This window comes from Trichosurus vulpecula, chromosome 5 (genome assembly GCF_011100635.1).
Source record: "Trichosurus vulpecula isolate mTriVul1 chromosome 5, mTriVul1.pri, whole genome shotgun sequence".
NCBI classification, from domain to species: Eukaryota; Metazoa; Chordata; class Mammalia; order Diprotodontia; family Phalangeridae; genus Trichosurus; species Trichosurus vulpecula.
In genome coordinates, this window is record NC_050577.1 from 62709280 (window position 1) to 62732629 (window position 23350).

At 37.3% G+C, this 23350-nt stretch overlaps 1 protein-coding gene across 1 annotated transcript in view; it reads left to right on the forward strand.

Annotated features, from left to right (window-relative positions):
• Nucleotides 1-23350, forward strand: part of ARMC3 (armadillo repeat containing 3) — a 137969-nt gene that overhangs the window by 59755 nt on the left and 54864 nt on the right. Inside the window, exon 11 of the mRNA XM_036761125.1 lies at nucleotides 22455-22704. Coding sequence (XP_036617020.1) covers nucleotides 22455-22704 — 250 coding nt within the window. The remainder of the gene's footprint in view (nucleotides 1-22454; nucleotides 22705-23350) is intronic.

A 23350-nucleotide genomic window follows, 5' to 3' on the forward strand; every position in this document is an offset into this window, starting at 1 on the left:
TTCTCAGTGTCCTCTCAAACACTCTGACCTTGTGGTTCATCAGTTTCTTCAGCTGCCATGCCCTCCACCCTCACTGTAAACCTCTGTCCCACACAAGAATGGTGTCTCACCATCTCCACTTCCATGCACAAGAACTCTGCAATGCCTTCTTTCTTTCCTCCTACACTTGTTCTTTGTCCTCACAACAGTCTCCAGCATCTCCCTCTCTCAGTGTTTTACTGGGCCATTGCTCTCATCCTGTGTCCTTGCTTAATTCTCCTCCCTTCCCAATCTCGAGCTTCCAGTTAACCACTTGAGCTATAAACCACCCTCTTCATTGGAATCCTTACCCCTTAATCTATAATCATTTATCCTTTACCAAACCCAAATTCTGGATTACTACCCCACCCCCACTACCACCATTCAACTTCTCCACCTTTATTCACATGTCATTCAGTGGTTTTGGAAGAAGTTACACAACCATGCTGACTGGTTCTGCTGCAAATCTGTTATCTAATCTCAGCTAGACTTTTACAACACAAGGCAATCCATTTATTCTTCCATAATTGGATCTTATTGCATCTCCTACGATGGTTGTTCCAAGCCTTTCTTCTCTTCTCAAGCTTCCCACCCTATCTCTTCACACTTCCCTCTCAGCAGATGATCTCTCATATTTAGAGGTCATCGATATTGAGTCCTCACTTCTTCCCTATTCTATATCTCAAAACTTTGTAACAACATCTTCCATCCTCTTCTTCCTTTGTTCTGATTTGGATGAAAAGGTGGCTTTTCTCATCCCCAATACTTCTACTTTATGTCCATGATCCTATTCCCTTCCTTCTCCTCTGGCAGTTTTCCCCCAGAATCATTTAGTTTGAACCCCTCCCAATATATTGGCCCTTTCTCTGCTGCTTGCAAATATCTGAGTTTCCCCCATCCTTTAAAAAAGACATTTAAACTCATCTCCATTTCTTCTCTTCACTTTTCCCCCTGATTCCCTTATATTCTGGTTTCCATACACAACTTTCAACCGAAACCACCCTTTACAAGGTCATTAATGATCTCTTAAATGTCAGATACGGCTGATCTTTTCTCAGCTTTTGTCCTTCTTGACCTCTTTGAAGCATCCGATGCTAGTTAGCACTCTTTTCTCCTATATTCTTTCTTTTACCTAGGTTTTCATAACAATGAACTCTGTTCCTCCTCTTACGTTTCTGGCTGCTACTGACTCATCTTGGTTGGATCGTCATTCGTGTCCCTCCTTTCCAAGGTTCTGCTTTAGTTTCTTTGTCTGTCTTTCTCCTTCCTCATCAGCAACCATCTCTCAGCTCTATATACCCAGTCCTAGTCTGTTCTGCACTTTAGTCCCACGTTACCAACTACCTACTTGTGGGACTTTTTCAAGTAAATGTCAAATTTAGCATGACCAAAAGAGAACTCATCTTTCCCCTGGATTCTCTCCCCTTTCAATCTTCCTTATATCTGTTGAAAACATATATGTTTGCAAACTCAGAATTATCTTTGACCCTTCCTCCTCTATCCTGCTCTCCCCATAACCAAATAGTTGCCAGCCACTCTTGTAAGTTCTTCCTCCACCATATCTCTTGTCTTCCTGTTTATGTCCCAAACCTCCACCTCACTTCAGGCCTTAATTACCACTTTTCTCTATCATTGTACTAGCTTCCCAATCAGTCTTCCTGCTCCATATCTCCATTTTTCCAGTCCTTCTCCACATAGCTAACAAAGAAATAGTCCTAAAACACAAATCTGCCCATGCCACTCCAGCACTCAAGAAGCCCCAGTGGTTCCCTATCATTACAAGCATCAAATAGTTGGTTCAGCATTAAAAGCCCTTCACTCTCTGACTCCAGCCCACCTGTCCAAGCTGACTGCACATTACTGTCCCCTTTACTCACTCTGTGTTCCAGCCAAACTGGAACTACTTGCTGTTCCTTAGACAGGAGATTTGAACTCCTACGTATATGCCTGCTTATGCTCCATGCTTGGAATACATTTTATCCTCTCTAAACCACTTCCGCCCACCCTTAGAAGATCTACATGCAGCCTATCCTGGTGTCTTCCAGGTGGCTAATACCTCCCCTGCCCAAATTATTTTGTATTTACTTTGGATATATTTTTATTTACTTCTCTGTGCATGTGTTATATTCCCCCCATAAGAATTCGAGCTCCTTGAGGGCAGGCATTGTTTGGTTTTGTCTGTATTCTCAGCACTGAGCACAGTGTCTGGCATGTAAGGGATACTGAATTCGTGCTCATTAAATGAATGAATTAATGAATAGCTGAGTTTTGTAGTTAATTGCAAGTTAGTCTGAATGAATTTAGTGAGTTTATTATAAGTGAGTCTGAATATATACGAATAATCTCGAAATAAAAGAAAATGTCATAATCTATATTACCTCAAATGTAATAATTGTGAAGTGCTTATTAGTACAGTGCCTGGCACATAGTAGATAATTAATAAATTCTTGTTTTCTCCTCTCCCCACTACTTTCTCTAATCCCATTATCAGTAGCTTCAATTTGTTAACTCTCTATCAAAATTTATTTAAATGGCTCTTGACCTTTGTAAATATATGCTGGGTTATATGGTGCCCACCATTCTAAAATTTAAATACCTTGGTTAATAAAAGACTGAAACAATTTCTCTTCCCAGTGTGGTGCCTGGGGAAGACTTGGTTCTCTTTACTGCCTCTCACCACTAGTCCCATTCCAATATCCTGAAAGTGGAAGGAAACAATCCTGGGTACATTAATTAATCCTCTTCATTTAAGCCCAGAGAGATTCAGCCAAAGGGACAATGTGGCTCCTTAGAGGAGTTTCTAGACCAGTGGGAAGTGCTGATACAGGCAGGAAAGACACACCTGGGGGTTAACGGAAGGCACAAACCCAGCAATCCAGACTTGATCAGAGGTGTGTGAGGCAGGTTGTTCCCCTGATTCCTGGGAGACCCTCTTGTGTGAATCCAGAGGTTGTGGGAAGTTTCAGAGAGTGACACCTTGATCTGGAGTCACATTCTTGGTTGAAATTCAGCATGTCACAACCAGAATGCTGAAGTATTCACTTTTGCTAGAGCTGTAACTAGAAATTAGGGCACCTTAGGCAAATTTATATCAATAAATGCTGAAAGCTGGGCGGGGGGAGCTAAAGTATGACCACTCCTGTGAGTGGTTAAAGCACACTGAAGATAGAGGTAATAGGTCTTGAGGCTGAGGAATTTGGAAGTCAGGACAGGGTATTCAGAAGGGACAGAATTTAGAGTAGAGAGGACTGTGTATACAGTACTGAACTTACTGTGGAAGAAAGGGAGAATGTGACATGGCAGTCTATAGATGACAACAACCAGGACAGAAGCAGTGAATTTTAAAGGAGGATAGTCATTGATATGAGTAATGGTGGTATGAAAAGAAAAAATATGGTAATCTCTCTTCTCCTGGTGCTATTTATCAAGGGGTGTGAGAGAAAGACACCAAAATACACCAAAGAGAAGGAAAGGGAGTGGGTCCAAAACCTGACACTGTATAAGAACATTACAAAATCATACTTATTTTTACTACAGAAAAAGACCACTTACTTGCCCAATTAACAAATATTTATTAAGCGCTTGCTATGTGCTTGGCATTGTGGCTGGCTGTAGATGTGAAGTCAAAAAAAAAATGAAACCATCTGTGCCCACAAGGAACTTACATTTTATTGGGTGGCATGCACATGTATGGGAAGAGCAGTGACTTTGTTACTGGCAGGGAAGTAGAACAAAGGTCATGAACTCCATCCATCCATCCATCCATGCATCCATCCATCCATCACCTTATATTTTGCTCCTGAGGTACGTGGACCACAATTGGTATCATGGGTATAGAAAAGATCTGAAAGGAATTTTCTCTCTTTAAATTAAATAGCAGACTAAGACCAGAAAGTCACATCTCAGACAATATTAAAGTTATTTTTAAAAACATAAATTGCAACTAGTCCTAAGGACAAGATAGCAAGTTGGCTGTGGCTTTCTAATTTAAATTACAAATGATTGCCTTTGAGGCTATGTACAAAAGAATTGAAGCCTGTTGCCTTATGGGAATAAGAAACACACACACACACACACACACACACACACACACACACACACGCCAGTGTCAATTCTATTGACTGACTACCCGAAGGAGATAGCAGAGAGAAGCAGATGGAAGCAAAAAACAGCCCAGCAGAGGGCGGAACAAGAAAGCATTAAGTCAGCATCATAGTACAGCAGCTTAGCTCAGCAGTCTGAGACTCAATTGCGCCACCCATTCAGCCAAGTGATGTCTGTGGCTCCATGGTAGAAGCAGTACATGTACAACAGAGGTAGTTTCCCATTGGGATGAACTCTAGGAGTGAGAATCCCTCATGCTTTCACTTGTTCCCCATGTGTATGCCATTTTCCGCCATTTTTATGCCCTGTCTTTGCATATTTCGTGGCCACTTCCTACTTGCGTTTTCACAGTGGTGTGGGAATCTGTGGGAGGAAGGTATAACCTTACTGGAGAAGTTTCCTTCTCACTTATTTTGCTATGTGTTTAGTTAAACATCTTGCTTTGAAATTCTGTGTTTCTGACTGGCCAGGTAAAGGAACATTGATGGGATCTTATGATGTATATTTTTGTAGAAACCGAACAAAATGTACCTTGAATTTTGGATAGTTTTGGGGGGAAGAATTTTGAAGGGGGAAAAGACCTCTAAGGCTACACATGTAAAAACAGTATATATATTTTTAAAAAATTTGAAGATCTACTTGGTGGAGCTTTATAGTTACAAATAATGCAATACCACACACTCTGAAGAATTGTAATCACTTTCCTTTAAATCTGCCTTGTTTCCCATTTTCTGATTTGAAGAAATAAAAACTGTAAGACTAGAGAAAGGACAAAATTAATATACTGAAGACTCAATAGGACAATAATAATAATAATAATAATAATATGTCTAAGTATCTGTGGTTTCATGGATGTGGGTACCAGTGCAGATCACAACCCACCCACACCTCCTCCTGTGTGGTTCTTGTCCACACTCTCTTATAAGTCTTCCATAGGGATTCTCCCCAATATTGTGTGGATGCTGCCATTGTAGCATGTGGACAGTTCTGGAAAAGTATCATGTCACATGTCAAGTCAAGTCAAGAAGTGTTTATTAAATACTTAACTATGTGCGAGACACTGCACTAAAAGCTGAGGCTATAAGGAAAGGCCCAACAAACCTAGTCCCTTCTCAAGGAGCTCACAATCTAATGAAGGAGGCAACATGCAAACAACTGTGCATGAACAAGATAGAGGGAAAACAGATAGATAAATATAGATGTGTGTGTAGTATATATGCATATATGTCATATATATGGAATAAATTGGAGATAATCAATAGAGGGAAGGCACTAAGGTAAATAGGAGGATCAGGAAAAACTTCGTTCAGAAGAGGAGATTTTATCTAAGACTTAAGAAGTCAGGGAAGACAGGAGGTACAGATGAGGAGGGAGACAATGCCAGGTAAGATGAAAAGACAGTAAAAATGCATGGAATCGGGAGGTGGAGTGTCTTATGTGAGAATTGGAAAGGAGATCAGCATCTTTGGATCACAGAGTACATGGAGTGGGGGTCAGGTATAAGAAGACTGGAAAAGTAGGAGGGAGGCAGGCTATGAAGGGCTTTAAAAGCCAAACATAGGGTATTACATCTGAAGAAATGATGGTGGTACTGGAGTTTATTGAATAGGGGGTGCCATGATCAGACCTGAACTTTGAGAAGATCACACTGAAAACTCAAGTGGAGGATGAACTAGTGGGGAGAGACTGCAGGCATGGAGACCAACCAGAAGGTTTTTGCAATAGTCTTAAGGGTGAGGTGATGAAGACCTGTACCAAGATGGTGGTAGTGTCAAAGAAGAAAAAGGGGCCATATATGAGTTATGTTATGAAGGTAAAATTGGCAGGATGTGTCAACAGATTAAATATATGAGGGGTGAGAGAGTGAGCAGTTGAGGATGATACCTAGATTTTGAGCCTGGATAATTGGGAGGTTGGTGATACCACTGACAGTAACAAGGAAGTTAAGAAGAGGGGAGAGAATTCAGTTTTGAACACGTTGAGTTTAAGATGTTAAAGGACATCCAGTTCAAAATATCCAATAGGCAGTTGGAAATATAAGACAAGAAGTCGAGAGAAATGTTAAGCTGGACAAATGGATCTAAGAGTCATCTGCTTAATCATAACATTTGGTATTTTATAGATGATATCAGCATTCATGTATCTATGCCAATTATAATGTTTTCATATAGAAGTTTAGTCAATGTTAATTAATTTCTAAGACATAAGAATAAAAGAGCATAAAAAACACTGCATTCAGTAAACACTTGACTTTCTTGCCAAGTGGGAGAGGGCAGCCAATGGCAGCACTAATTTAAAATATAAACTCATTTGTAAAGTCTCACAAAGAATAATTCACAGCATTATCTAATAGAAGTAGTAGAGGATAAAACAAGTTTAAAGCAAACATGGCAACAGATTCAACTGACCAGTCTTCGTTGGGGCTTTTAAAGATAAAAATGGAAGGCAGACCAAAAGCATAAGACAATTTGAAAAGATCTGCAATGAATTTTTATAGTAAACTATTTTATTATTGGGGCAGCCAGTTGGTGCAGTGGATAGAGTGCTGGGCCTGGAGTCAGGAAGACTCATCTTCCTGAGTTCAAATCTGTCCTCAGACACTTACTAACTGTGTGATCCTGGGCAAGTCACTTTGTTTGCCTCAGTTTCCTCATCTGTAAAATGAGCTGTAGAAGGAAATGGCAAACCACTCTAGTATCTTTGCCAAGAAAACTCCAAATGGGTTCACGAAGAGTCAAACTTGACTGAAACAACAACTACATTTTCACTATCAAGGATTCTATTTGGATTACACGATCAAGCTATCATACTTGGACTCTAACTTCACTGTCCTAGTTGTGCTTATAGGAGAAGAATGGTACTGAAGAGAGCAAAGGGGGTAACAGCAGCAAGATTGGACCAATTTTATGTAGAGATTTGTGCTTGAGACAGTGCAATTATGAGAATATTGAAGGATTTATTCACAAGATATTTCAAGGATGGAAAGATAGCAAAGATGTGGGAAAAAACTCGCACCTTATTAATACAAAAAAGCAACTGAAAAAAACATCAATAACCGCCAACCTATCAGCCTACTTTTCCATCTATACAAATTGGGGGCATCCTTAATAAGCAAATGGGCAGGCTTTCACAAACAATATTCTACAACAGACCACATCTTTACCACCTCTAAGCTGACTGAAAGATGCAAAGAATACAAAATCTCACTCTGCTAACTATTGGTTATGAAAAAAGTATCTGACTTTGTGTAGCAAAACACTAGCTCTCTTCCAACAAGGTGTCTCCCCCTCCATACATCGAAATCATTCAAGATTCCTTGAAAAATATAACAGAAATGGTCCTCATAAGCAGTAAGGCATAAAATAGGAAGAGGTGTGCTTTCTAAAAGAGGTTGCCACTACGATGGAGGCGATCCAGTGCAGAGTCCAAATTGAAAAGGGATTTCCTGTAAGGCATTGAGGTTCTCCAGATGTTACTGTTTGTAGATAGCATTATGCAAGTTGTGTTAAGCTCTGGAACATTGCGAGACCTTCTGGAAGAGATCCATAAGATTTAAAAGTTTGATCTGATCACCAGCACAGGAAAGACTAAACGTATGATGAATGTCTAATTACCAGATTAGGACATGCAGCTATAGGGATAGCCTATTGGGCTTGTCTATATTTCAGATAAATGGACAGTGAGCTGAACCCAGAATTAAACAGGAGGAGAAGCACCAACTGGACTGCCTTTAGGAATCTTAAAATTTCATTATCCCAAGATTCTACCAGAAACAAAAGCCCATCTTTTAAATAACAGTAATCTATTGGTGGTATTTGTGTAGCTGAGAAATATGGAATACCTCGGTCTCCAAGGAATTAAAAATGAACATAAAACAGAGGGCAATGGAAATATACAACTGATGAAGAGATCAATGAGCATGCAAGATTCCATTGTGCTTACTGGTTGATTATGAAAAAATTGTTTGATTGAGTAGAACAGAACACCACCTTAAAGCTTCTCTTCTAACAAAATGTCTTTTCTACTGTGAAATAATCAGGGAAACGTATAAAAGGAAAAGAAGATGAACTGATCACATGATGAGGGCAAAGGATAACAAGTGGACAGCCTGAGTTGTACACTGCTAACTTCATGTGGAGAAAGCAAGGAAGGCCTTCACCTCGTTGTTTGGACCCTTGTAGTGAACATATGGGAGGACATGAACAGGATTTAAATGAGATGGGCAGGCATGTATTACCTGCATTGATGGAGGCATCCAAATTAATGAGAGCAAAGGTTGAGCTGTAGATGAGTATCCTTTACTAGTTGTATACAAGTCATGATTGATAATATCAAATGAGATAATACATTGATAGCACTTTGAAAACCTTGAAACACTATACAGATGTGAACTATTAATATGTTACAACTTACTTAAGTCCACCATGTGAACGAATGGGAAAGGATTTTATTAAGTGAGAAAATAAACACAAGCGCTAGACAGTCCCTGCCCTCAAGGGGACAGCATCCTAATAAGGGGAGATAGCACATATAGAGGAGTGGTGATAGGGAAGGGTATTTTGGTTTGAAATATTGCAGAGATGGGGAATGGAGCTATAGGGGAGAAAATGGTCGTTTTCTTTTTAAGAGCAATGATGGAGTTGATTTGATTATGGTTCCAGAACTGGAATGCAGAGGATGGTAAAGAAGGGTTATATTTACAGAAGTATGGTGGCTGGTGAGGAGTTAGCCAAGGAGTGAGGTATAGATACAGAGCTATTATGTATTATTTATTAACATGGACGTAGTGACTTGTTGCTTGACCTTCGTTTTTGAGGAGGACCAATTATTTCACCCGTGATCAAGGTGATATCTTCACTTGTATGTGAATTGAATTTAAGTGAGGCAGAGTTGCACAAAGTCATCAGCCTTATTCTCTCTTACTGAGTCATCAAAGTCTGGTGGCAGGACAAAAGTCAAGACAGGATGCAGTGGATAGCCTTGGCATCTTGATGCCTGACCAAGCTCTAAGTGCTCCACAGTGCCTGCTTCATCCACCTTCATGGCCATCGTAACAAACTGTTCTCAAGCACCCTTGTTCCAGAGGGAAGTCTTCACATGCTTAGTGTAGATACCCCACTAGTTCACTGACAATTCTGAGGCCTGTCAGTTACCCTCAACCTGGTTTAGCCCATCTGCTGAAACAGTTTTATTGGGATGTGGCCACTGTGCATGCTACAACTTCTTGGTGAGGTGAGAGGTAGGGTGAATCAGGTGGACCTCAAACGTAGATGAGCAGCCCTGAAGAGAGCTCAGCAAGCCCTCACACCAGAGGTGCTAGTCCTCCTAAATATTCCATACACCCCAGTAAGTGACTAAGGCATATGCAAATCAAGACATGGAGGCTACCAGGTGTGAGTTCCTGGTATGAAAGGAGTAAGTCTCTTTGGCTTGTTTTCTAGGCCATGTAGCATGGTAGCTCGTGAGAATGTGGCTAAGAAATAAATGAAGCATGGCTTGAACTAGATCTAGATCCCTTTGGGTCACTTTCAATTTTGATTCTTTGGAGGCTGCGGCGTAATCATCAGGAAAATACTGAAATTTTTAAAATGGAGTTTTGGGTCAAGGAGTACCTTAGTATCATTTAAATCACCATACAGTTCCTCAAATGCAGTTCAACCCTTAGTTTCTTCATCTATAAGATTAGGGGATTAAGCTCAGTGTCCTCTATGGTCTAAATCTATTATCCCATTCACTTCTGGGGATAGCTTATTTTCCATCTGCAGTGTCTGTCCAAGATCTGTGTACTAAAAAACTAACTCATTGAACTGCCCATAATACTGCATTTTGTAGTCTGGGCAGTAGGAAGTCTTCATGAATTTGGTTTTTCCAAAGTAATTTTTGGACTGATTTCTTTTAAGTGGTTATGGTTCTCATTGAGGAAGCCTTCATATTATTCCAGTTCTTGGCAAAATCACCCAGGACATCAGCAATTATCATCTTATATGCTTACTTTCTTATCTTTTAAAGATGTTTTTGAGAATGATCAACAAATTACCTATGGGTTTCCTTGCTTAAAATATGAGAAAGGAACATTCAGCCTTTTATAGACAATTGTTTACAACTGACTAAACCTTAACAATTACACAAGTGAAAGTATAGAGAATACAAGATTCCATTGTGTTCACTGTTTTTTGATTGCGAAATAATATTTAACACAACCTTCAAGATTCTCCTCCAAAAAGATGTCTGTCAGTCCTCTGCTAAGATTATTTTCTTTCCCTTAATAGAAATCCCAGAGATTATCTCAAGAAAAAATTTAAAACAGGGAGATTATGCCTGCCAAAGGTATTTGCATTTGTCATGGAGAATGTCCTACACAGTCTCAAAAGAAAAGGATTCCACATAGATGGTGAGGTCTTTCTTCTACTTGGTTCTATTTGCAGATGGCATTGTAGTGTTTTAGCAGGCCTCAGCCTTGCTAAATACTACAAGAATACTACAAATAGTGCAAGAATCATCAAAGAAGTGAGATAATGTGAACAGACAGAAAGGAATCTACAAGTTGAAATGGCTACCACAAAATGAAGGACAAAGAAAATAGATTTTGCCTTTCTAGAGAAAACAGTGTAGTCAAACAATTGCAGTGGCTATCTTTAGCCTTTTGCATTTCCTTTATTACCCTGTTGGAGAATGAGCTATTTTTATGACTTCTTGGAATTTGGAGTGGTCATGCTATTTCTTGGAAAACTGAATATGTTTTTAAGGAAAATCACAAAGCATATTTGCCTATTACCTTTCTATCAAGTTAAACACACTGACTTTAATACTCATGATTAGCATGTAGACCTTGCTTCAAATTAGTCACTAGGCCAAATCATCTTCAGAATTTTCTGTTATTAATTTATAACATCACTGCCATCTGTTGGATTTGATCAGAATTAATTTTTAGATTTTTCACGTGATCCCACAAGAAAGAAAATGCTTGTTATTCCTCGGTTTTATTACCCAAAACTGATTGATTTGGACTTTCAGTAGATCATTTGAGGATAGAAGACATTATTATGAATTTTAAAATACTATATATATTATAGGAAATACAATTAATAAAAATATTAATATAGAATTTTATTTGTCCTATTAAATATGGAAATGGGGACATTTTCTTTTAATAAGATTAGAGAGCTAAAAATGGTTTAAACTAAGAATGAGACTATATGCCATTAATTATTTCAAAAGGTCTACATATTTTGCTAAAGAAAATATATGGCAGGGCAGCTAGGTGGCACAGTGAGTAGAGCACTGGTCCTGGAGTCAGGAGGACCTGAGTTCAAATCCGGCCTCAGATACTTGACACATTTACTAGCTGTGTGACCTTGGGCAAGTCACTTAACCCCAATTGCCCTGCCTTCCCCCCTCCAAAAAAAAAAAAAGAAAGAAAATATATGGCAAATTTGCCTTTAATGTGCACACAGTTATAATGAATTATAATTCTCTACTTAGTCTAAGACACTTTCCCCAAGACATCAAGTTTAGGCTATCTCCCTTAACCCTATCAGACTTTTCTATCATTCCTCCCCCAATGGAATTTCACACTTTCTTTTATTTCTCCTTTGGCCATATAATGGGTCACTAGAAAAGTTCTTTGAGTCTAATTCTTCAGAGGAGAGCAGCATGAGCACTAAAGTGATGGTTTCTCTCCCCACATATAGAGCCAGAGTGTAACTCTTAATTCTAGTGCAATGTTTTGTGCATAGTAGACATTCAGTGAATAATTTGTTAATTGATTACTATTGTATTGCTGCCTTGGAGAATGCCACAGTCACAGAGCTCTTCCCTTGGGAAGATGTAGCTACTGATGCAAAGGTGTTTTGTGGTTAGGACCACAAAGAGCTGAGTGATAAGATCATGAAACCATAGATCAAAATGAATATAGCGTGTACGCCCTAAACAGTCAAATTTTTTAAATAAGGAGAAATCAATTTAACACATTTTTATTAAGTGCTTACTTTGTGCATTATACTAGGCTAGATACTAAGGCAGAAGAGAGAAATGCCCAAGAGGGCAAGAACTGTCCCCAAAGTAATGAGTGTGTATGCATTTATATTCAGGTTATATAAATGTTCAGAGGTCTTTTAATGACAATAAGTTGGCAGCTATTTTGTATTAGGAATATTAACTATATTAAGCACAGATTTAGAGGAATATCCTCCAACTGTTTTAATTCCAAAGATTCACGTCATATTTATGTGTGTACTAAAACTGTTTATGGAGTGGTATATTTGTAGAAAACCATATTGATGGGGACAAGAGGAAGATCTGCCCCCCAAAAAACTATTTTGTGAACAAAAGAAGGCCCAACCAATAGAATACACCCCTCCCCGCAAAAAGACACAATTTCACTCTAACACAAGGTAATACTTTTTTTCTTCTTCCTCTCATCCCCACCTTAAGGCAAAAAGTAAACAAGGAAGTTGCTTCAGTTTATATAATTTTGTTATTTATTCTATAGATGACTGCCTTAGCTTTGGAGCTATTTGTTTGCTTGTAGATTATAACCTGGGGTAAAGTAGAATGGTCATTTTGAGCATTATATTTTTTCTGACAAGGTCTTAAGTTGCATTAATAAAACAAGTTTTCAGTTATAATTCCTTTTCTGACAGTTGTTATTTAAATTAGAGTAGGACCTTGCATGCCAAGAGGGCAAGTGAAATCTTGGTAACTTCAAAAAACCCACCAACATTAAAGCCTTTCTTGGGCCATATCTTAGCAGAAGATGAAAGGTTGCCATCCAGACTGAATAATCTTATCATAATAAGTTTATATTAGATATTCATTGACCATAAGATTAATATATAAAGATGTCAAAGGTTAAATGCATTCTAATGACAAAAACATGCAAATATGGGTAAAAGATTTAGGACTGGTATGTTTTTAAGATGAAGTTATTTAACATAACTAAAGTCTTATAGTTATTATCTTTATATAGTGGTTTCTTTATTACCATAATTTGTGCTTCTGACATATGCAATTTATTTCACCAACAGTATGGAAATAAGTGTGTCTTAATACTGACCTCTAGTGGAAATTTAGGTAAAAATTGTGTGGGAGGGGTGAGGTGAGGTTAGGGCAAGGATACTTCCTATTTTAATGTATTGCAAACTAATTTAAGTTGAGGGTTTTTTGATATGCCTAAAATTATATTTTAAACATAATGGATCGCAATATGAGAAATTGCACTGGCAACTTAAAAAAGATTTTAAAAAACATTCTACTGCTATATAAAATTTTCTGATTTTCTTGCATTTTTTTCATTTTGAAGATGTCACTTAAAAAGGTCTTGACATATTCAGTGTAATCATAGCCCAACTTCACATGAACTATGTAATCATACAGGGTGAACATATTATAAATGCTTGAACATATAAATTAGCAAACCATTTTTCCTCAGCTTTTCTCCATTGAAACACACAGGCTTTTTATATCTTGTTGACTGTGCATAATAGAAAGGATATTATTTTGTTTACAACTTATTTATACAAATTTCTCTGCCCAAGTCCAGTAACTAGAATTCTGGCCTTATCAGTGTCTTGATATGTTTATGTGTGTGTGTGTGTGTGTATGTATGTAAATATATATATAGTATGTATGTGTGTGTATATATATATGTATATATATATATGTGTATATATATATATATGTATAACTTTGATCAATTATACAACTTAGTTAGTGACCTAGTTTTTAAAAAATTTTTCTTAAGATGAATTCTATCCCAGGGAATAACACTGATTATTTCAAAGGTATCATTATTTTATTTACTATATCTTTGCATTTTAAAAAACTGGCAAATGTGCTTGCTGAGCCACCATGAGTGACACGTGAAAACATAGTAGGTACTTAATAAATACTTCTTGAGTAAGCTCAGAAAGAGAAAAGCCTAGCCCTTTCACAATTGTTCTAGCAAGGATTAAGGGGGGGGAAAACACCAGATACAGAAATTATCAAGAAATCCAAGGGGTAATTGCAGTATGTTTTTCTGGCCTAAGTGCATACAGAGATGGAACAAGAAAACTGTTGGGACTAGGGAAGTGGGGTTCAACATGGAAAGCTCTACTAGAGAATGCAATACTAGCCTTCTGGAACTGGGACCAGGGTCTGGCCAAGGACCCATAAAGCCTGAAGCTCTTTGGCTTTAACTCCCCAAATGGCCAAGAAGCCTTCATGGCTAGAACTGGAAAGGGAATGACCTTGGTGTGCCCTGGATCAGACCACCTTGGTGAAGACTACTTGGAGTCCACTACCTCAGCATAGACCACCCCTATCTTGAACACCTTCACACTATACTCCTGCCTGCTCAGACCAAATCTGCTCACTGTGCTGGTTTGAACTGTTCCTAAGGTACTTGAAGGGCATTTCACTCATTCCTGAGGCCCAAATAAGACATATCTATTACCCCCCTCAAAAAAAAAACCCTCATCATTTCTCTTGGAAATGTAGAAAATATTCCCCTGATACAAAATCTCCATTTAGGAAGTAAGGCTGGAAATGAGTAAACACAAGAAAACACCAATGATTAAGAAATAATATTGGCCAGGATTATTCAACACACAAACTCAGGAAAAAAATAATAGCTGTACATCATCTACAAACAAAGCCTCCACTAAAAAAAAAAAAAACTTCATAGATTTGCCACTAGAGCAACTAAAATTCCTGGAATAAAGGAAGTAAGAGTTTTTAAATGACCATAGTAATAAAATGGGAGTTCTAAATGACAGAATGGGAAAGGAAGTGAGAGTTCTAGAGGGAAAAAATGGAAAGAGAATAAACAATGTTAGTATGGGAGATATAAAACTTTACTCAAATTAAATTGGGCCAGATAAAAATCAATGACTTCATGACATATTAAGAAGTACTGAAATGAAATTAAGATTAAATGGGAAAAAATCAGAAAAGATTAGGTGTGACACTACACACCACAATGATAGGACAGGTAGAGGAGACACAAGAGAAGCATTGGGGCAGTTGCGTCTAACTCAATCAATACTCAATGCTCTAGCACTCTGCATCCAGACTAGTTGCATATACATCACTTGCCATACATCAGCCTACTCGCCATTTCTGCTAAATACCTCCACAGAATTACAATGAATTACTTCCCTCCCCAGTGACCTTTGTAACAGAGAGAGCTGTGGAGGGAATTTTTCCAAGCACATTGCAACACTTGTTCCTACCTAGTAGAGTATCCCCATTCTTGTAGTGTCTTAATCTGAGAGGGACAGAAGTCAAAGCCATGCCACGTAGAGATTTTTAGGAAATGGGGATGTTTAGCGTGGAGAAAAGAAGTTTTATAACAGGAATACTTCTTGTAAAATATTTGAGAAATTATCATGTACAAGAGGGAGGGCAGAAGTAGCACCAATGGGGGCAAGTAAACAGGGAGGTTGATTTCAATTCAATATAAGGAAAATCTCTTGCCCTGTAGCAGTGAGATATGGGATGTAGTAACCACAGCGTCCCCTATGGGAGTTGAAAAAATTAGGGGCATAGAGACAGGAAGATATAGAGAAATGTTCAGGTTAATGTTCTTGCTAACCCCAGGTCTTTACCCCCTTGACTTCATTATTTAAATTTTTTTAACCTATGTCTTAACTTAGTCTTGTTTTTTTTTTTACCTGTTACAACTGCCAACACAGTCCGTGGTCCTCATCCTATAGGGTGAGCCTTTAGAAGATGACTCTATTTTTTTTCTGAAATAATAAAAAAAGAAAATATCTGTAGTAGAATAAGAATTTATAACATGGATTCTCACATAAACTTTACTGTGAAAATGTTCTGCCTTACTTTGGCACTAGAGAAAGTAGGGATCTGTCTTTTCTCTTCCGGTAAGCCCTATGCAAAACTTAAGATATTTATAACTAAAATCTAAATGATAAGATTTATCCCCATGGTTTCATTTTGCAAATTTGGGGGTGGGATTAGGGGGCTCACTTCTTGCAGCCTGTGGGGATCCGCAGATTATGCACTAATTATGACTGACTGTAGTAGAAAGGCAATTTCTAAATTTATTATCTAAAGAAATGTTTGGATCGGTTGATGTGAGAACCATTTTCTTCATCATTGTAAGAATGTAATTCTATATAATTCTAAATCTCTAAAAGTTATTATCAAAACATTCCAATGGTAAAGAGAATTAGATTGTCTTTGTTGCTGTAACGGATAACAAATTTCCAGGTTCTCTAATCCTTACAATATAGACCAGAAGAAAAGTTCATCTACAGTACAATGACAGATATTTATTGCCTAGTTCTATAGGACTACAAGAAAAGCATAAGAATTGTCCAGTGATCTTGAGGGGTATATAAGTTTATGAGGAAAACAGGACTCAAGTGAATCAATTATGTAGTGATACAGAACAGTAAATAATCAATTACTATATTGTATAGTGCAGATAAGTGTTACATAGGAACTAAAAGAAAAGGCAAAATAGAATTAACACTGTACCAAATCTAAAACATGAATGTCATCAGACTTAGGTAATATTATTAGGTATAATTAAGAATAGCATTCCAAAAGCTAACTTGCTGGGTACTTAATTAGAATCAGATGCTCTCTGGTAAGAAATGAATATTCTCCACCTAGAGCTTCTTATCACCGGGTGCTTAGGATTGGATTGTTATCAGTGAGTAAGAAGTCCTCTGATAATTGTGTTTTGTCAATACACTAGTCTTTTTAACATAAAGAATGAAGAAGGTATAAATATGTGGATTTCTGATAAAATACTGTTTATTGTTATCTGATTTAATAATCTAAGTATTCAATATACATAGCATAACTTCTCCCTGCCCCCCATACAGTACCACTAATGAAACGGAGATGTTAGAAGTATATTAGAAAAATACTCTTTTCATATTGACTAAATACCAAAAATATGTGAAAAGGAAACACCATAAAAGTAATTTGTTATATATTCTAACACTGTAACCATTATTCTACTGTATGATGAGAAAAACAGTTAACTAATTAACATGAAGGAAGATTTATTTTCTTCTAGGTAATTTAGGGATTTTTTTTTCCTATATAAGAGTAGTATGTACAGGAATAAAGTATTAGACTCAAACATTTAGATCAATAATAATTTCACTTTCATTTGCAATTGAGTTTGAGTCACCATACCTTCATTAAGCTTCAGTTATAAACAAGGAACTGTACTAAGCATTGGAGAAACAAAGACAAAAAACATCATAGTTACTGGCCTCAAGGATATGTAGGAAGATCCAAAGCCATTCTCTTTAATACATAAGAAAAGACTTTATTTTCTCAGGCTCCAACTGACTACCTATTATGGTACGATTTTCAGTATTGAGTGAAACCCAAGTTTAACAACTATATTGTAACATATAATATCAAGTTATCATTGTACCTTTTAAAAATCTATACTATGCCCCTTCTAACAGTAGTAAAGATATCTTAATACTGGTTGGCACATCACAATTTCATTAACACCACATATACTAAGGCAAATCTTTATAGTGTAAGCATATTTTCTACTCCTCCCTCTCCTCATTTGTCTCATTTTGTTATGGGATACGAAATTTGAATGTCTGAATGATTCTTTTGGGGAACGAGGGGCTACTCCAACCTTAGTGTTTTACCAATATGAAAACTGAGGCCCAAGAACCACACGGGTAGCAACAGAAGCAGGATTTGAAACCCAGGTCCTCCAAACTCAGTGAATGCTCTGTCTACGTTGTGGTTTCACTTAATTGGTATACAGAGCTAAAAAGAAAGTCTGCATTCCAAGTATTAGGGTGTAAAGGCAAGTATATTGCTAATGTCTATGTGTGATATTTCATCATGAAAGGGAAGCATGATCCACAGTTTATTTGGGTATGTAATTCAGACAGTGTACTACATCTTGGTTGTTTCAGGATTCTAAATACCAGGCTAGCCCATGCAAATACAGCAGTGCAGTAGGGACGACCAGTTTTTTCATGCTTCAAAACTGATCAATTCAATGAATTTACTACTTAAAATATTAGCCTTGCTGGAAGAGCGAACTAGGGTGATTGACAATAATGGTGATCCATGGCACCTTATATCTAACTGTGTGCACTATGGACCAATAAAGCTAGGGTTAACTAGCAAGGCAGACTAGAGATTTTAATACAAAGAAGTAACTTTGAATTCATAGGTAACAGTGAAATTTGTTAGGATGAGACCCGTGTCTTAAAGGGTTTAAAAAAATGGGCTAGGAAAAAATGTTGGGGGTGGGGAGGGAAGTAGCATCACATATTAAGAATATATGTGTGTATGTGTATATATATATATATATATGTATGTATACATACATGAATGTATTAAGAATACACATAAAGAATTGTGTGTGTGTATGTGTGTGTGTGTGTGTGTGTGTGTGTGTATGGAATGAATTTAGCCAAAGATAAACAGAACCAGAAACAGGAGCAACACTGTCATCAGACTATATATATTCCATACCACCTGGACAAGAAAAGACAGATGAGTTTAGGAACCAGGTCTCAAGTTTACATAGAGATAGGATACAGTGGTGATGAGTGACTTTGATCATTCAGACATGTATGTGAGCTCTTTATCTACACAAAGCAAAGCGATTAATAATTTCTTAACTTGATTACATAATAACATTCTTCAAAAAGTGGAGAAACTAGTGATGGACATTTTTTCTTCTGGATCTGATTTTGTAATTTTTTCTTTTTTATTATGAACATAATAAAAACAAATATTTCAGTAAACAGTTTTTTTTTACAGAAGTATACTATATTTAACAAAGAAGGAACCAAATTGCCTTGTTTGGTTTTTAAGGCTCTTTACCATTTGCTCCTCTTCCTAGCTTTGCAGTTTTCTCACACTTGACTCCCTTCCATAAAGAGTGGAGTCCAGCAATACCAGACTACTTAAGCTGTTCTTTGCCCACAATACTTCCCATCTCTGTGAATTTGCACTAGCTTTCCTCCATCCTTGGAATGCTCTACTCTCTCACCTCTACCTACCATCCTTAGCTTCTTTCAAGATCTGGCTCAAAAGTCATCTTCTGCAGGAGACTTTCCTGGACCCTCCAGCCACTTTAGCCTTCCTTTCTAAGGTTACCTTTCCTTTTCTCTGTATGCATCATGTATGTATGTATATATATATATATATGTATATATATATGTATGTATGTATGTATGTACATATATATATTTAATGTTGTCTCCCCCATTAGAATTTTTGGTTGTACAAACTAAGTGGTTCAAAATATGCCCCAAGAGGAAAAAAATGGATTTTTGAGCTGGTTTTAAAATCTTAGAAATCAGAGGAATGTACATAAAGAGATCAATGTCAATTCAATTAAAATAAAAATATGGGAAGTTTCTGCTTTAACTGACAATTTATTGACAAATATATCTGATTACCATGTAAGTTGATAATATATTATATATCACATGTTATAAGTATTATATAATACTATAAAGAAAAGCAAAATAAAATAATAAGGATGTTAATTTCAATTTTTAAGAATGGAAGTCAAACGCTGCTCCAGGGACATTCTAGAGGGGGAGACAGCTAACGGAGATATAGAATATACTTTCTCCCTTTACAGTATTCTTATCCAAGTTCAATCACCTTAAAGTAAGAATTTAAGCAGGAAGAAAGTGAAACATGAAATGGTAAAAAAAAAAATGAACATGAAAAAGTGAGTATATGTGAAGAAGAGACAAGAGTATGTAATGTTCATCTAAGCCCCTTTATTCTCGCTATCACCTTTCATATTGTTCTAGTGTTCTTTTCTTGCTGGTAGAAGAACATATCCAGTGTAAATTATAGTTCATGTTTAATTTTTTTGGTCGTCTTTACCTCTCCTATAATTTAAGAACAAAATCCAAGCTTTTAAACCTCATATTGACTCCCTTATCAAAGGCAAGATGCTTAAATATTCAAACAGATCTATATATAATCTCATCAATCTGGCTGTTCTCCCCAGTGGTGCAGACTGCAATCCATCAGTGCCCGGCCATCCAATACAGCTCCTGTCCCAAGTCCTCTCAGGAGCACAGGGCATCCACCTTGGATTCTCTTCACACCACAAAAGTCCCAGTGGAGAACCCTGGGGGTCCATCTCTTGCCTTTGCCATGTGACCAGCCTAACTTCTCTTCTTATCATACATTTCCTCGATATCTTTTACTCCTTTTCTTTGAAGTTCCTTATTGGTTATATCATGCATCCTGTTCTCACACATTATATGTCTCACCATTGGCCTCCATATGATATTTATTTTTAATTCTTTGGAGATAGTCACATTCCATGTCTTGTTGCCACACGGTAGAATGTTGGTTTTTAAAGATAGGCTTTTGCTCTCATTAAAGGTAAGACATTCTAGCTATCATTGAATGGAATATATTTTAAAAAATATTCCAAGTAAGGAAAGTAGAAAGCTGGGAAAACAATTCTTACAACCAATGTTTCTGATAAGGGCCTCATTTCTCAAATATATAGAGAACTGAGTCAACTTTATTAGACTACAAGCCATTCCCCAATTGATAAATGGTCAAAGGATATGAACAGGCAGTTTTCAGGTGAAGAAATTAAAGCTTTTTGGTCATATGAAAAAATGCTCTAAATAGCTATTGATTAAAGAAATGAAAATTAAAACATCTCTGAGGTATCACACCACACCTGTCAGATGGGCTAATATGACAGAAAAGGAAAATCATAAATGTTGGAGAAGATGTGGAAAAATTGGAATACTAATGTATTGTTGGTGGAATTGTGAACTAATCCAACCATTCCAGAGAGCAATTTGGAAGTATGCCCGAGATGCTCTAAAACTGTGCATACCCTTTGATCCAGCAATACCACTACTAGGTCTGTATCCCAAAGAGATCATAAAAAAGAGAAAAGGACCTACATGTACAAAAATATTTAAAGCAGAGCTTTTTGTGGTGGCAAAGAATTAGACATCGAAGGGATGCCCATCAGTTGGGGAATGGCTGAACAAGTTGTGGTATTTGAATGTAATGGAATACTATTGTTCTATAAGAAATGAGCAGGTGGATTTCAGAAAAACCTGGAAAGACTTACATGAACTGATTCTGGGTGAAGTGAGCAGAACCAGGACAACATTGTACACAGTAACAGCAACATTGTGAAATGACTGACTTTGTTAGACTTAGCTCTTCTCAGCAATACAATGATCCAATTCCAAAGGACTTGTCATGGAAAATGCTGTCCACATCCTCAGAAAGAACTATGGAATCTGAATGCAGATTGAAACATACTATTTTCATTTTTTTGGTTGTTTTTTCTTTCTTGTGGTTTTTCCCTTTTGTTCTGATTCTTCTTTCACAACACAACCACTGTGGAAATATGTTTAACATAATTTGTACATGTATAACCTATATCAGATTGTTTGCTGTCTTGGGGAGGGGTGAGAGAAGGGAGTGAGGGAGAAAAAACTGGAACTAAAAATCTTACAAAAATGAATGTTGAAAATTATCTTAACATGTAATTGGAAAAAAATAAAATACTATTAAGTGCAAAAAATTATTCTAAGTTTCAAAGAATAAAATTAAACTTTTCTTTCTCTGGCTACATTTTGTTAATTATCTCATAATTTTACTCTATGTTTCCTGAATTTTAAGTGATAGAAGTAAAGACTATTGAAGTTGGCTTCCTTAAAAGGAGATTTTTGGGTTTTCAATAATGTAGGAAAATGTCTTTATATCTAATAATTAGTTAACTGTACAATAAATCAATTTATTATATTAGAAACAAGAAACTTTAAAATTTGGAACACATGAATGGGCCAACACCACAACCCATTTACTTATTTGAATGCATATGTCATTGATTTAGTTGAGTGTTTAATATGTTTAATCATAGAACCTATTTGCAAGATGAGATTTAGCGGTTTGAAACGAGTTCGTTTCTGCCTGTGATTAGCTAGTAATTTGAGAATAATTATTAGTTATTTTGCCATATAGATATTAATTTCTCTGTTTAACCTGAAAAGGACAGCTGGGCATTCATCCTACCCACATTTTCAATAAAATAATGCCTAAGAGCATTCAAAGAATTTCCTTCTCTATAGTTATCAGTGGACAGTAGAAATTCCCATGGTGCATTTCACACCATTAAGAGCTTCAGAAAGAGCTAAGTGATCATTCCAGTGAATTCATATCTGAAAACTGTGCGGGTCACCTTGAGGATGTTGTTGTGAATGACGCTACTCTGTGATTTGTGTTAACAAAATTAACATTTCATTGACATAACTATTTGATAGGGCATTTTGAGGATGTTTTCATCACGACTTCTTTTTCTCTGCATTTGCCAGTGCTGCCGCTGAAGCTGAGGCTATTGAGGCCTTAATCAGTACCTTGAGTTGTAAGAGAGACAAGGCCGTCGCCAACGCTGCCACGGTGCTGACAAACATGGCTACCCAGGAGTCTCTACGCTTGATGATCCAGAGCCAGGACATTATGCGGGCCATCATCCAACCTCTGAGCTCTTCCAATCCCCTTGTCCAGAGTAAAGCAGCCCTCACTGTAGCTGCAATGGCCTGTGACGTGGAAGCAAGAACCGAGGTGACGATTTTAGTGCTCTTCATTCCAATTTACCTGTTCAGCATCCTTTGAAAGACTGACATACTTCTTTTTAAAGTGTGCCCTAGAATCGTAGAATTAAGAGCTGGCAGGGTTCTTAGAGACTCTCCACATTGTACTTGGGAGAAAAACAAGGCTTGGAGAGGTTGTAAACAGGGCTGCCTGCCTCGCAAGAACTGAGTTAAACATCACAAACCTGGTCTCCTATTTTACAGAAAAAATGGAGTCCATTCTCTATGAGTTCATTTTCTCCCCTCTTCCTCCTCTCCTATCAGTCAGGAGAGTGCCTTCTGCTACTCTGTCCTCCTTCACCCCCGTCTCACATTGACCTTGCTCCCTACCAAGGCCAGCCCCTCTCCTTGTTCGAGGGATTCCATTCTGTGTCCCTTCTCTCTGCCATCCCCATTCTGTCACTTATTTTCAATCTCTCTTTCTCTATTGGCTCATTTCTTACTGTCTAAAAATATGGCCATGTCTCCCTAAAGTGAAAAAATCCCTCACTTGGTTCTTTCCTCCTGGCTGACTCTCAGTCCTCTATCTTTTCTGCCTTTTGTAGTTAACCTCTTCAAAAAGGCTGTCTGCCATAGGTACCTGTGCATTCTCTCTTCCTGCTCTCTTCTTAACCCCT